Source organism: Pseudopipra pipra, chromosome 15 (genome assembly GCF_036250125.1).
Source record: "Pseudopipra pipra isolate bDixPip1 chromosome 15, bDixPip1.hap1, whole genome shotgun sequence".
Taxonomy (NCBI): Eukaryota; Metazoa; Chordata; class Aves; order Passeriformes; family Pipridae; genus Pseudopipra; species Pseudopipra pipra.
This window is the reverse complement of record NC_087563.1, coordinates 18,661,305-18,677,262: the sequence shown is the minus strand read 5'-3', so window position 1 is coordinate 18,677,262 and position 15,958 is coordinate 18,661,305. Positions and strand designations below refer to the sequence as shown.

Here is a 15,958-nt window from a genome sequence, read left to right as displayed (position 1 = left end):
TGGTCCTGGAATAAAAACTGTTCATGTAGGGTATGTTTACAGTCCAGGTGCTCATTAGAACTCAGCACTGGTTATTTTTGGCACTGAGAATTGATTAAAAAGCCACCAAATTTATGTGTCTCCTTAGAAAGTTCTAGCTCTCTTCAATAGTTAGAGAGAGTCTGTATTTAATGTGATGTAATATCAGAACAACTGAATTAAAGATATTTTCTAAATATGATTTATTTTATGCAACATAATCTGGGTGGTAACATTATAAAATTTTAAGAGAAAGAAGGGGAAATAATTCACTTTTTACTTCAATGCTGATATTATCTAAGTAAAGTAGACATGCAGTTTTCACAACTAGAATAAGAAATGTGTTTTGCAAAATATTTGAAAATAAAACTTTTGCGTTTCCAGTGATGGTTAATAAAGCAAAAGGACTGTGAACTCTGTGTAAGTGGAGATGTACTAGGTCTTCATACCAAGGATGCTTGTTTCATACTACTCATCGTGCTCATATGGTTTCATTTTCTGTAAGTCCTGCAGTGTTTTAGCATTCTGCCTTTTATTTATTTCTGTAGAAAGGGAGAAGTGAAGTGAATGCTGAAAGACAAGGATACATTTCGCAGCAATAAAATATTAAAACTGTGAAGTGCTCCTCTGAGCTCTTCTGCCATGTTATGTGGGTGTTATTTTCCAGAGGAGAACATATTACTTCAGAGAAAGGTTTTGAATAAATTCAGTCTAAAGCAGAGTTTATTGTAGCAGAAGGTTTTACTGCAGAGTGATGTGTGCTTTTTGCAGGGGTTTAAATTATGAACATGATGTTATGACTGAGTTTTAGACACAGGGATAGGATAGTAGGAAATGCTATCTCACTTAAAGAAAGGTACTTATATGGCAGTACAGCAGGAAATTGGGCACATTGCATGGAAATGTGCAGAAAATTGTGGTTCTTTTGAGTCAGAATTCTTTTCCCAGGAAATAATAGCCAAATTCTCCATTTTTCCATGACTCTTCCCTGCGGGGATGCACATGGCCAAACAGGCTGTCCAGCAGCAGGGAAATGCAGAGCTTCTTCCCCAGGAAGATCAGAGGCACGTGGGGTTTAGTTTCCTCTTAAAAATCTGCTGTGCTGCTTTTCCCAGCAGTACCAGCACAGCTCACTGAGGCTGCAGTTCCTGGGGACTCACTGGGGTTTAGCAGCTACTGGCTTTTCCTGTCTTGTGTTACAACTGGCAAATGCTTTAGTATCACATCCTTCACATTCTTACCTTGTGCTCTGGCTGTACCTTTTGGCTTTAACAAATGCACTGAGTGCTTGCAGAGAGCACCTGGCTGGTCAAGGATTGCACAGCACAGAGACAAGGGGAGATATCTGCCTGTCATTACATAATGAGCTCCTAATGGAGTCAGGAAAATGAGCTCCTGGCACTTGGGTTGGAATACTCCAGAAATGTTGGGAAGTGGTGGTAGGAGAGAGCATGTTACAGGTTCTGGGTAGCATGTGCATATCATTTCATCTCAAACAGAGACATCAGCCTCAATAAAACTGTTCTTCTTTTCCTGTAAAGCTACTTTGAGAAACTCTCTATGCTGTTTACAGTTGAAAGATTATAGTAGTCAATAGCTGAATGTTTAGACTTGATGTTGAACTTGTAGAAATGTCACTATTTTTTATCATTTGTTATAGCTAACTCTCAAACTATGATCACACAAGGGAAGCTTTTCTGTGAATAAGCAGGAGGAGGAAAAGTTCTGGGAACTCTCTAATTAGCAAGAAATCTATTTTAATTTAAAAGTAGATTTGTTGGTATGTCTAACAACCTTGACATGTGTCTAAATGCAGTATTGCCCGGGAGAGAGACTTATCACACTGAAGTTTTGTTCCCAGAATTTCCCTGTGTTTGCAGCTGGTTCTGCTGCTGTCACAGATGGTTTCCAGCTGTCTGCAGAAGGACTTTTTCCAAGAAGCAGAGGTGAACAGTGGGTTGAGCTGCAGTACATGATTTCAGTGAATAATGCAGAGAGTTCTGACTCCCAGTCAGTGTGAGCAGAGGATTCTTATAAAGCCTTGATAAGGAGATCCAGTCTGTGGTTATCTTGGGAGCTCTTTGGGTTGCTCCTGGTGTTGCTTGTGGGGGGTCTCTGCCCTCAGGTACCCAAAGCTGAGGCAGAACCTCAGGCTGCTTTCAACAGGATGTACCTACAAATATTTAAAGAAAGAATCAGTCTGTTTATTTTCCTGGGCTTCAGTTCAGTCTCTGACTCCACAGGCCCCCGATCTGTCAGGGCTGCAGCAAAAGGGGTGTTGGAAGGTTCTCACAGTCCCTCAGAAGAGCCCTCTGAAGTTGTCACCTTCTTGCTCAGCATTTCTGCAGTGTCTGTAATCCTGGAATTACAGGGCAGGGCTGCTGCCTTCCAGGGCACAGAGAAGTTTCTGTTCTGCTTATTCTCCACAGCTGCAGAGCCTCTGCAGCTCCAAGAGGGAGTTGGATCCTGTCCATCTCCACGTGTCATTGGCATTGCTCTCCTGTCCTCCAGTGCTGTTTTTTCTTCACTAGTGATGTCAGAACTGTTTAAGTTGCTATTTTGAATTTCAAATCCCACTTGAACTTGTCAGAAAATCAAAATGTGTAGGATTTTGAAAAACTGTCCCTCCATAGCACTAAAAAATAAGAACTACTAACACTTCTGGGATGGTATTATAATATGGGTATTAATTTCTGCATCACTCTTTAAGTTTGGAAGTGTTTTTTAAAAAAAGTTCTTTATGGCCTTCACATTGGGCCTGTGAAAGGAGCAGTGCCAATTTCCAGTTCTTATTTGAATTGTAGAACCTCCCCGAAGGTTTGGAGATGAGCAGATTTTCAGCTTTCTCAGAAATAATAGTTTATAAGAATTATTTTGAGTTATTGACAGCAAACTTTCCTTGCAAGTCAGTTGTGGTGCAGGTTTCTTTGCCTGTTTGGACACACGAAGTTTTCTTTAGGTCTCCATAATCCTTCATTTAGTCAGTTTAGTGGTGCTTCAGGGTTTGCTTTTTGTGTGCTTTGTAATCAGTCTCCATTCAAAATACAGAGCACGGAAGAGGAAGATGAAGACTCGTTTTCACTGTAGGAATCATAAATATCACAAATATCATAACTGTCTCTTCCTCTAACAGCAGATGGAGATGAGTGTGAGGCAGTGCTGGTGTTTGTTCTCTGGGTGCTGTTCTGTTCATCCCCAGTGCCTGCAGTGCCTCCACTCACAGCGTTGGTTTTTAAAAGCTTTCACTTTTTCAGTGTTTCTTCTCAAGGTTACATTATGCAAAGTACAATATTATATTTTTTACACTAGTCCAGGCTGTATAACAAGTATTTTCAGTCCTTTTATGAAAATTGAAGTATCTCTGCTCTGGGGAAGAGGCTTTAGGCCTGTTTCCAGTGCTCCCAACTGCTGTAATGAACTGTCTGAAAAGGTTTGGGTCAGGTGTCCTGCCTTTAAAAGTCTTCTGAGCTGGCAATTCTTGCATGCTCTTGCTTTAGTAATTTGATTTATTTATTCACCATGAATTGCAAACCACTACGAATTATCAAAAGGTAGTTTTGTTGTTTAAGTAATTATAAAGATGAAAGAGAACTTCTTCTACTTTACCATAACTGTGAGAAGGGTAAAAATATGAGAGATGTACTAGGAGAGGAAATGACAGACATTTTATTTCAATGGATTTGTATTATGGATAAGAATGAACAAGCAAGTTGAATTAAATATATCATTTTGGCTTGATTCAAACTCTGCTTTACCAACCATTTCCATTACCATGCCCCTTTTTTCTCTGCTTTCTGGTGAGGTGAGGCACTGTCTCTTGTAATGATTTCATCATGTTCCCTGCAGAGGTTTTATCCTCCCTGTCTGCAGCCCTCAGCCTCGTTTGTGGCATTTGCTGCCCCAAAACACTTCAGCAGCTGTGTGAGAGCTGGGGGTGCTCTGCTCCCATCAGTCACACAGGCACTGTGCTGGGGGTGGCCAGGACAGGGCCTTGGCTCTGGGGGGAAGCCCCACATCTGGTGCACTCTGGTGGGAAATGTTTAGTGCAGAGACAGCTGTTAGAAGAGTTAGCAGTGAACCAGGTTGGTACTGACCACGATTCTTGTGTGTGTTTAAGTGTTGGGTGTAAATCTGGGCTCCTGCCTTTTCCTCTGTGAACTACTGAAATTCTTCTGAAGTTCCTGACTGTAACATAGACATAGATATAGAAATACTGAGGAAAACAAAATAACAAACCTCCCCCCAAACCCCCATAATCAAACAAAAAACATGAGCTGTAATTTTTTTCTGGTCTCCCTGCGCCTTTCTTGAAGTTTTCCCAAAAATAATCAGTCTTACACTGATACTGGAACTGGGCAATTCCTTAGATTTTCCTCTAAATTTAAAAATAAGGAACCAAGTATGAACTGCCAGAGGTTGTCTTTACATACAGTATATGCTGCTGTTTGCTCCATTTGCTGTCAACAAACATGTATTCCTCTGCAGGCTGCTTTTGGTAAAAGCTGGGAGGCTTTCGCTGAGTGGAGCCAAAGTTCTTTTTCCCTTGCTTTTGTCCAGCCCAGGAAGCTTTCTTTTGAAGCATGTGTGGTGACCCACACCAGTTGAAAACATTGTATTTTCCAAAGCAGTTCTGTGAGTGTCCCTACACTGAATGAAGAAAGAACTCAGTGCCAAAAGGTTCCCTTCTCTTGGAGAGCCTAGTATCTGGGAATGGTCAAAATGTAACATGAAGAGATCTTGTCCAGATTGACAAGAGGCAGGACAGTGTTTGTAGGAATAACTTGCCCCTGCTTTTGTTCTCTTTTATTTGAAGGAATATACAGGGATTTTTTTTCCTGGAGATGACAGTAAAGCATTGTTGGATAGGACAGTAAGGGTACTAATGAAGATTTTTAAGTGCCTCACAAAAACAACTGCTGAAGTAAATTTGGAGTCAATTTTAGCAGGCAGCTGTAGTTTTCTGCCTCTAATGAACATTTCTTAGGTATTTAAGGAGAAAGTATGACGTCCATCAAATGAGAGAGTTCTCTGAAGTTGTTTTGTGAGAACAAAGAATGTACAAGAAGTTTTTTAATCAGTTATTGAATATTCTAAATACTTACTGTGAAAGACCAGTAACCCTCATGAGGGGACAGGATTTTGAGAAGGCAGCTGAGTCCCTCAGTCTCTCAGTCCACCTCACAAAGTCATGTAGACCTGACAAAGACACAGCTGCTGATCCTGTCACTTCTTGGGGTGTTTGCTATGGACACTTCATCCACTCCAGCTTGGGTCCCATTTTGGGGGTGTGTGCCCTCCTCATTTGGGAATTTCTGGTTGGAGCTGATTCATTTGGTCAGCCTTCAGCTCCGAGCCAGCCTGTAAACTGGGCTGTGCAGTGCTCTCCTTTCTGTCCTGCTCTGGCCAGGCTGTGCTGGGCTCCCAGCAGAGCCTCGTGCCAGGGCCAGCTCTGTGCCCAGCCTGGCCCCCCTGGGACAGCCCTGCTTCCAGGTGAGCAGCAGTGGGGTGTTCCAGCAGAGCCAGGCATGAGGGCAGTTGTGGAGAAACACGGTTTGTGCTGTCAGTGAGGGGGATCAAGGGCAGCTTGGAGCAGGACACGTTAACAGGCCCTTGTGTTCCCCCCCAGAATCACCACGACAGCTGCCTGCATGATGGACCTGCGCAGATACCCCCTGGATGAGCAGAACTGCACGCTGGAGATTGAGAGCTGTAAGTACTTCTGCAAATCCTCCTTAGTCGGGGCCGCTGCTTCGAGCCTTTATTTCTGTCGGGTTGGGGTTCTGAGCTTTTGTTGGGGGTTTTTAACATGCTACTAACCCAGTTGTCTTCCTGTCTGATGACATTTAGATCCTTGTAAACACATGAGAAAAAAATAGCTTTCCAGATGGATTAGTAATTTGTGGCACCAGGATTAGCAAAAGTTATTCTGTGTTTTGATGGACAATTTACAGCTTTAAAAGTCTCATTCAAGTGCCTTGTTGGAGTTCATGTGAGGAGCACAAGGATTATTATCAGTTCTTTATCCTCCTTTACTGCTGAACTGTGTGGCAGCTTGTTTCCATTTATAAATGAAGGCAGGAGGTTACAACTGTCCTTGAAATAGGTGGTTTGTGTTTTTTTTTCCCTAACCACTGTGCTGTAGTTAAACTTTGAACACATGTAAGGCAGTTTGTTTATATACACTGGCTTAATGGCTGGCATTTTATTGAGCTTTCTGTGTAGATAAAATTTGTGAATTAAAACCTCTCTTTTCTCCAAAAATCCTTTAGGGAAATCTGTCAGAGCAAACCCAATTCATGATCCCTTTTATAAAGACAGTATTGCAAGTGTGTTTCTTGACACTCTAAGATCATTATCAGCACTCTGAAGATTAATGTCACACTCTAAGATACAGTAGGCAAGTATGTGTATTTTTAAAGTAAATTCTGTGTTATGAACTATTACGTGGGTTTTCTGTGTGCACTGAAGTACAAAATAATAATAATTTGTGCTGCAGTGGGTAAGAACTTGGTACAGCTGAACTTCTTTCTCCTGTTCCAGAGCATGTCTTGTTCATCATCAGTGTTTGGATGTCCTAATGTGGGTTCTGTGACAATTCAGCACTGAGGGTGGGAAGGGACTTAGATTGTTTAGCAAACAGTGGTGAATTCTGGCTCTGTAGCCACACTGTCCATTTTGGCAATGTGAGCTTTTAGTGTGGCTTCTTGGGACAGATCCTTTGTTCTTTATTTGTCCCCAGTAATTTCATCTCAAGTATGTTGAGAAGAGGTATAATTTCAGTGGCATAATGCACAGTGGCAGTGAACAGGAACTCCTTGACTCCTCTTCAGTGTGCAGATAGGATGATTCAGTAAGAGCTGAAATAATCCCAGTGGTAGGTGACTCTGCTGGGTAGTTGAAGAGAGGAGGGAAATTCAGCCCATCAATGCACAGGACCAGGGTGGGTTGTGTACAAGTGAACCAGTGCTGGGAAGGTTTTGGGAACACACACACAGCCCCAGCTGGGGGCTTTGGTCAGGCTTTCAGGCTGGAAATCAAGTCACATCCAGAATGTATCACCCTGCAGGCAGGCAAGAGGGAAGTGTTTGCTGATTTTCATTCTGTCTCAGTACATCCCTGCAGCAGCACGTCCTGGGAGCTCTCAGAGCACAAACAAGGTGATGCACTGTTTGCAAATGAGGAGAGAATTCCACAGGAGCTCTGCAACACACTCAGCCTTTGAAGCAACCTGGAGTTAAATTTAAAAGGGAATCCAATATAGGAATATCTAAGCTCTGCTTACCAGCCCCGGACCATTCGGGCAATATAGACTGAAGTGCCTTTTCTTTCCTTTTTTATCATTCTGCAGTTGAATATGGAGAATATATGGAATCATAAAGATACAGAAACAAAACACGTGGTTTTAAAACTTCTAATGCATTTTGTCTTTTATAGCCAGTCTGAACTAGAGTACATTTGTTCTTATTATGGATGACCCTGCCTTTTATCAAGAGATTATTGGAAACAAAAAGGACCCAGTTCAAAGAGTCCATATTCAGAAAGAACCAAATTCATTTGCTAAGGTTTGAGGAAAAAATGACATGTCCAGGAAGGTTTTCTGATGCTGCAGAAAGATGTCTTCCAAAAGAAAAAGAATATATTTGTAACAAAAACTCTAATAATCTTATATCCAAGAAATCATGTGAACGTGTTGAAGGCTGATGGTTTGGCACTTTACAGGCCTGTTTTGAAAAGGTATGGATTTTACAAGGTAAATTCACTTTTTATTTAGGATCTGTGTTATAACATCTCATACTTGAGGCAAATGTTTTTCTGTAGGTCTGGTATCCTTTTGAATACTTTGTAACTGGTGACTTCTTTAAGAAAAAGAAATATTTGTAAGTGCTGTTTGAAGAGACATCTGAAATATTGTTACATATCTTAGGTCTGTGTAGTGTGTGATGGGAGACTGTAGTTTATTTTTATTATGTTCCTTGCAGTGCACATATGGTTTGGTTCTTCTTTTAAAAATATTTTTTTAGGCCACTGTAAGTGGTGGAGGTGGCACTGAGAGCTCACAATGCCTTCTTCTCCATGGTACCGTGTTCCTTAAGCACTCTATTACCTTTCTCAAAATGAAATAATTTCTTCAACATGCTCCAGCTCTTATGAAATGGTAATATTGATCAGGTGCTGGAATCACTTGACCTCAGGTCTTTTGCTTCAGAAGACAATGTAAACCATGATTATCTTGTAGTGATCACACACCTGTGAAGAGAATTCAAATATGTTCCTACAGTCACTTTATTTCCTAAGATAGGAAATGCTTTTTTAAGATGCTTTTTCCCCCCAGCATCTGTCTCACTGTTTTAAAGGAAATAAATTAGTTTTCCTTTTGAGAATTCAAAACATAGTTGATTCACATTTTACCCACTGATCAGATTATAGTCTGTTCCTGATGTCTTTTGGGTATAAAGAAGCAAAAAGTACTCAGTTGAGAAACCCATGAAGATGTAGCTGATGGCCAAACCCCCTTTATGTTATGGCTCTTCCCCAAGGAAATAGTGTCAAAATGTTGAGCCTTTTATCTTAAAAATTAGTTTATTAACTATTTACCCATAATTTTAAAGCCCAAGACAAGCATCTGTCTGGAAACATTAGCTTTTAGAATTTAAAAAGTAAGCACTCCTATATATGGCTTCAGATGCTCTTTTACTCATCAGGATGTTTCAGCAAGGAGAAATAGATTTCTTGGGTAACTGTAATTGTCCTTTGTTATCAAATTAGAGTACATACATTAAGGAATGACTTTTTTATGATGAGTGTGCCAAACCTGTAGGAACAGGAAGGCAGTTGTTTGAGTCTGTTGTCAGTCTGCTGTGATTTGCACTTGGCCACTGAAAACAGCAGCTCCAGCAGTTCTGCTAATGCTGAATTCATTCAGGAGGAAGGACAAGAAAATGAACTTTTGGGTTGTATAAAACTGTGGATTCAGCTGAGTTTGACCAGCAGTTGGGGCCTGTTCCCAAACCAGCAGTGCCCAGACTGGGCTCAGGGCAGAGCCTCTGGCAGATCCCTCCCAGCAGGGCCTGGGGAGGGGTCACAGTGCCCAGGGGGCTCCTGCTCTGAAGGGAGCTCAGTTGGCAGACTTGCAGGGTGCTCTGGACTTGGCTCACTGTCCCTGACACTGCTCCATTTGGTCCAAGTTTCCAGAATGAGAACTGGAGCTTCATCTCTGAAACGTGAGCTGAACCCTCCTCAGGGGCCTCTGTTCCACAGAGGAATCTTTGTTCTCCATCGGGGTGGGGTTTTTTGTTTGAGTGATTTAGTTTTGTTTTTCCCAAACTGCAAGTTTTCTTTTTCCTACTGGTGCTCAAATACAACATACTGCATTTTCAATCACTGAACAGGAAAACAGTTTCATTGGTTTTGTTTCAGCAAGTAGAAGCCAGAGGGAATCATGAAATAATCTTTTGTTTTGATTATGACATTAGATTTGGGTTAAAGAAGGGTTGGCTTTTCAAGTAGACAAGCTTGGAAAACATTTTACTTTGGTGGAATAACACAGTAGAAATTGAATTAGTGGGAGCATTGGCAAAGTTAAAAATTATAATCTTTTCATTGCTTTGATCAATATATTGTGCATTTCTAATGATGAGAGCTTTGTGAAACACGTTAATTTGATTCAGTTGCTCAGTGATATTTGGTACTGGCAGTTCACACTGATCAAATTCCACCTGTATTTAGAAAATAAAAGCTACTTTCTGTTATTGGATACTGTCCCATTTTGCTATGTCTAAATGTCGATTTCAGAGTTAGTGTTGCTTATGACATAGTAAATAATTTTTAAAGAGTTCAGCCTTAGTGTTATCAAACTGCTGGTAGTGCTGGGGAATTATCCCCTGGCTAATTCTTGTATCAGTCTAACACCACTATAATTGATGTGAGAAAGTGCCATTGCAAATTGGCTGGGACATGGCATTGGTGGGCCAGTCTACACAAGAAAACTGTTCTAGTTTTAGAAATATTCCTGATACATATGCCACTCAAAATATTCAGTATGGATCTGACACACTGTCCAAAATTATTTGGATGGAAATCCAAGAGATCTTTTATGTATGAAAAATTGTCACTCTTAGATAAACTTTCTCATGATGTACATTTGTTCTGAGTAAAAATGAAACACCAGTAATACTGTTACTACCCCTAAGTAGCCTCCAAAAAATGCTTTGTGGATGAACAAAGGAAGGGGATGTCTAAGTGGTTGAGAGAAATCATAAAGATTATAGTCTTTATCATTTATGTTGTATTTATAAAAGAGTTGGGGGTTGGTTTTGCCCCTTTTTTTCTTATATAATAATTTAGGTCTGTTGTTTTCAGTGTTGCTTTTTATGTGGGGAAAGAGAAGTCACTCAGTAGATGAATGTGTGCTTACATTTCAAGGTATATTCAGGAATGATTCAGGATGGAAGAGACCTCAGGAGGTCTGTAATCAGCTCAGAACGTGGCCAGCTCTGGGGTCACACCAAGTCACTCAGAGCTTCGGCCACTCTGGTCTAGAAAACCTCCAAGGATGGAGGGTGTGAAACCTCTGGAGGCTCCAGTGCCTGACCCTCCTGAGGGTGAAGAAGTGGAATTGCACTTGTGGAAAGGGCCACGTTGTGTGTGTGGTTTCTGCTGTCCTGACCTGCTGCCTCTGCCCCAGAAGAAGTATGTGCTGGTACTAATCTGAAACAGTCTGAGTGCTGTGCAGCCTGGGTTGTAAAATGGAAGCTGTGAGTCATGGAACCGAGTGACAGTATCCTGAGAATGCTGTGAATAAATCACTACATTGTGCAAGCAGTGCTGTTTGACAGAGGCAGTTTGGGAGTTAAACTCTCTGGTTTTCCTTGCAGGTGTGATCTCGTGTGGTGTGCTCTGTTCCATCTCTCCTCGTTCATACACAGGTCCTGTTCCCACCACACCCACTGAAGTGTCTCTGAATACTTTGTCATTCTCAGTCACTTATTAAGGTCTAAAAAGTCTCAAAATAAGGGTTCTTTCCCCCTGGATAATGATTTCAGAATTTTCATTGTGATGTTTGGCTCAGTAACATGTTTCTTGTTATACACATTTTAAAGGCAATTCCTTCTATTCTGTGACTGCACAACATACAAGTTGTCTTTCTTGTGTATGGAACACAGATATGAATATCATGTTTACAGGAATATATTGGAAATACATTTGTTTAGGCAACAGCTTTGGAACTTGTGCTGTGTCATATTCCTGCTCTCCAGCTGCAGAGCAACCACTGCTTGCATTTGCCATTGTTCAGGTTGTGTCATCCTGGGACTGATGTGTTCTGCAGCCAGAGTTCCATTTGTTCCCTGAGCCCAGGCAATAATCTCACATGGAGACAGGGGAACAGAACACAGCAAACAAGGAGCTGATGGCAGGCAGTGCTCAGCTCTGTGTCTGGAACAAGCCTTTCCACTCTGACACTGTGTTGGTGCTGTGCTCCAGGGGACTGGGCAGCATTGAAATAACACCTTGGAACAGTGGTGGTCTGGGATGGAACCACTGCTGGGATGGAATCAAGTACTGAATGAATCCAGGCACTTCACTGATGTGTCACAGATGACTATTTGAGTGTGGGTTCTGCATAACCTCACACAACAATTTCCTGGTAAAATCCCCACTTTCAGCTGGTTTTCCTGAACAGTTAATTGACAGTGAATGAGAAGTGAGTATTTGTTCAACAGCAGACACAGCTCTAGTCAAGGCAAACACCTCTTGTGGGCTGCTGTGAGAACCAGTTTCATAGAAGCAAAGCAGGCAGCTGAATGTCCTGAGGGAGCTCAGCTGTGACCTCAGAGCACTGCAAGGGAGCAGGAGTTTGTTGGTGCCCAGAGCCTGCAGCACTCGGGCTCCTCAGCACGTGCTTCTGGAGGGCTGGTGTTACAAGGACCAAGATGTGGCACTGGCAGCCTGAGCCATCCTGAAGTGCTGGTAAGGAACAGTTTTGCTTGTGAATTATGTTTTATTCCTTTGGGGGGGGGGGGTTTGTCTGGACCTTTGTAACCTGTTCCTAACACACAATCTATCACTGTTTTGGGGAGATTCTTCTTTTTCTTTTTACTGTGGTCCCTCTCTATCTTCTTTTCTTGGCAGAGCAAAAATGAGTGATGTAAACAGTGACATTGGTGACTCTGTTGTGTCAGAATTACTGTGCCAGGGATGGGATCCATGGCAAGGACCTTTTCATTCTCCACATGCAGTTACCAGGAATGTGCTGGGGAGCATCAAAGTGCTGCAAGTGCACTGTGTTTATGCTGTAAGTCACTTTTGTTGCTGTAGCAGGTGGTGGTGGCACTGTACACGTGTAGTAACTAGAGGATTATTTTCCTTTCAGGTTTCAACAACAACTTTCTGCAAGTCTTGAAGGATCAACAGTGTTAGAGGTAAATGCACGATATTTTTCTCTGGTAACACCAACATCAGAGTCTGTTCTCTTGCTCTCCAAGAAGAATTATCTTTTCACTATCTCTATTTTTATTCATTTATGGTAAGATGGTGTTAAAGCAGCGGGTTTAACATTTTTCCATGATGGCAGAAAAACTTCTATCTCACTATGTCCAAAATATGCATTTTACTCTGTAGTGTGCTGTGTACATCAGAGCCTTCTCAGTTTTTCCCTTTTCCCATTCTTATTTTCCCCTTCCTTATTTTCCCTTTCCTTATTTTCCCCTTCTTTATTTTCCCCCTTTTCCCTCTATTTCCCTCTTTTCACCCCTTTTTCCTTTTTTTTTTCCTCTTTCAATGACTCCTCATGTACTGGTGATACTACTGTCGAATTTATTATATAGCTGTGGGAAACTTGCTTTCATTGTAAAATTACAAGGTGTCTGCTAAATATGGTAGCATTCTTAAAAAAATAAAATGGTGCTATTAACTGTTGTATCTGTGTGTTTCATTATGAGTGTAAAGGAATTCTGAACACAGCAAAACATGGGAAATTTTAGAATTCTGAGAGAAGATGACTGGGAGATCAAAATGCCTGTCAGTGTTTCAATTTTTCTATTTTTACATACAAAATTATATATTTAAAAATATCATACTTTAAAAAAAGCCCTTTATTTTGAATGGGGATCTTGAAAGTGATGCAAATGTAAGTAGCATTTGTACTGTGCGTGTTTCTGTCGATTTGTGCTGCTGAGTGAGGCATGAACAGACTTCCAGTCACGTTTTTTTGAAGATAAGTCTTTTTGTAACTGAACAGTGAGCTCCTATTTGCACATATTTACATATGTACTAGCTCTTACTTGGCCTTGAAACTGTACTCAGGGAGACTTTGTTCTGTGGCTGGATGCCAACTTGCTTTTGATTTTAAGGAATTTAATAAAAGATATTTGATAAATGAGGTCGATATACCTGTTACAAATGGTATGGCTGTAGTTTTGCAGAACATCAAATTGTAAAAGCAGTGATGTAATTATCATTTAAGGATGGTTTTCGTAGTGTTAATGGCCATATGTGAACAGGCATCTTCACATGTTTTCCTGCTTTCTTAAATTGGTTTGCTTTTACAGGGAGCTCTCCAGGCTGATTAAAACTTGAGCTTGGGTCTTCTGAACAACTCCTGTCTAGTGTGGTGTTGGTGGTCAGATAGAATCAACCATGGTCTTGCTTTTGCTCATTCCTCACTGGATAAACTCACTGGTTTAACAGATAGAATAGTAATGAAGATGATGCAGAAAAGTAGGCAGTTAAACACAGTAAAATGTTCCTTAGCTGATTTTTTAAACAAGTGCTTTCTTGTATTGCTGTACCTGTGAATACTACTCCATAAAGCAATGCTGTATTCTAAGCAGCTTTTCTGGTTTTTCTGCTTCATGAGGAGTGCAGCCCTTTTTTTTCTGGGTATGAAATGTGCAGTTGGAAAATGAGCTTTTCTGCCAGGGCTGGGGCACTTGTGTGCCCTGCTGGAGCATCAGCCAGCACCTGCCCTGAGCCAGGCTCCTCTGGCCACTCCTGTACCTTTGGTTCTTGGCACAGGGAAGTGTTCTTGTGAATGATCCTGTGGTGTTACCGTGGCTCTGGAGATGAGGAGGGTGTCAGGTTCCACAGGAACAAAGCCATTTTGTGGTTTCACTTGCTGTTACTGGAGAAATCCTGCGGTTTGGAATGCAGCATGTTTTCCTTAAACACAGGGATTTAGACAGCCTAGAGCAGCTGCTTGTTCTGTGTGCTTTTGTTTTTGAATTTGTTTTGTTTCTAAATCCTTTTTTCCTTCAGGGATTTGGATGATTGTGGCAAGTATTTTAGCCAGAAGGTAGAACAAAGCTCACTAGGGATGCTCCAGCTGGGACTGAAAATATGCCATCGTTGGTTCCACATGTTCATGAGCCAACACATGAGGCCACTTGACCAGCCAAAAATGAACTCAGTCTGTTAAGAAGGAGGTAATACCTTGTATCGAAGGCCTGTCATTCTGTTGTTACAAATATATCTCCAAATTTCCAAATTTGCTTGTGAATATTGGCTATGCCGAGAGCGTGTGACCTTCGAAGGAGTAAGCTCAGCTCTCAGCTCGAGCACTGTCATCCCTAGCGAGCTGTTCAGAATAGATTACAAACTGCTTCCAAAGGAAGGATGAATGTAAGCCCTAAATAATTATGAGAATGATGACTAGGCAAGCCTTTTAGTTAGATCGTTCCTTATCTAAATTGTTTTTCCAATCACGATAAAAATATCAAAGTGTGCTGTAAAAATATCTGAGCAAAATATCAGAATCAGTTGCACAGAGGAAGATAATTAGCAGATAGTGTACATCTGTTCTTACAAACTCAAAGAAGGGCAGATGAGCTGATGTGGAGCTCTGTGTGCTTTAACCTGGACTATTTTGAGCCCCTTGGTTGTCTCAGGATCTGTCCCTGCACTGCAGCTGTCTGCAGCAGGATGGATCTGTTGGGAAGTTGCTGTTATTTCCTACAGTGCACGTGGAACTTCACGGTTCTGACTTGGCCTGTCGGGGGACAGCTGAAGTCAGTGTGGTGTCCTGGTTGATGCAGCTGAGAGAGGTGCAGAGTCCTCATCTCCCCTGAAAATCTGAGCAAATAAACATAGAGGGAGAGCTGTCACAGGCTACAGAAGTTCGTATCAGACGGGATGTTCTCACCTGAAGACGTCCTTGTTGCGTGGGACACACACTCAGAGGGGGTGTCCCCTCTTTGGGGCTCAGGGTTGCTGCTCTCCCAGTGCCTGGGATGGCTGAGGTGTGGTGATCCAGAGCCTTTGCTGGCTGGATTTGTGTTCCAGAGCCTTGGATGGGAATGGGAAGGTGCCATCAGTGTGAGGGCTGTTCCCACAGAGCTGCTGTCACCCCTGTGGCAGGGGGACTCAATGACCCTTCCTGCCCACAGGGACACTTGGGCACTCCCTGATGGCTGCTCTGGATGGCAGAGGTGTGTGACTGCTCTGCTCCAGTGACCATCTGGACAGGGGGTGTGGGGCTTTGTGTTGTCCTCATGGGAATCCTTCTTCTGTCACTGAGCACTCTCCCCAGTTTGGCACCAGTGCCTCGATGTTCACAGCAGGAAATCCCTCCTGACTGACAGTTCTAAATCCCTCAACACAGCCCAGTTCAACAATACAGCATTAAAACTGAGGGAAGAAATGCAAAAATAAATACTGATTTTTAAAACTGGTTTTATTATATTTCAATTTGTTTTTCAGAATAAATGTAACAATTTAGTTGAACATTTTTAAATATAATTGAAGTTCTCTTTATTTGCAACAGTTTTTGATGAGGAAATTATTGGGTGTTATTTACTGAGTGTCTGCAGCTGAGTTACATCTTGTTGCATTTTAAGTTGCTCAAGCTGGTGCAAAAAGACCTTGGGGATGAGTATGATCAGATAGATATCCCAGAACTTTCTGTTTTGTAAGAACAGATACGCTGGTTTATGGAAGCATGATTGTG

The 15,958-nt window shown here is 41.7% G+C and overlaps 1 protein-coding gene across 5 annotated transcripts in view; it reads left to right on the top strand.

Annotated features, from left to right (window-relative positions):
- GABRB2 (gamma-aminobutyric acid type A receptor subunit beta2) overlaps window positions 1-15,958 on the top strand; it is a 116,263-nt gene that overhangs the window by 60,423 nt on the left and 39,882 nt on the right. For all 5 annotated transcript variants that reach the window (XM_064672303.1, XM_064672304.1, XM_064672302.1 and 2 more), the window contains one exon: window positions 5,645-5,727. In XM_064672303.1, coding sequence (XP_064528373.1) covers window positions 5,645-5,727 — 83 coding nt within the window. The remainder of the gene's footprint in view (window positions 1-5,644; window positions 5,728-15,958) is intronic.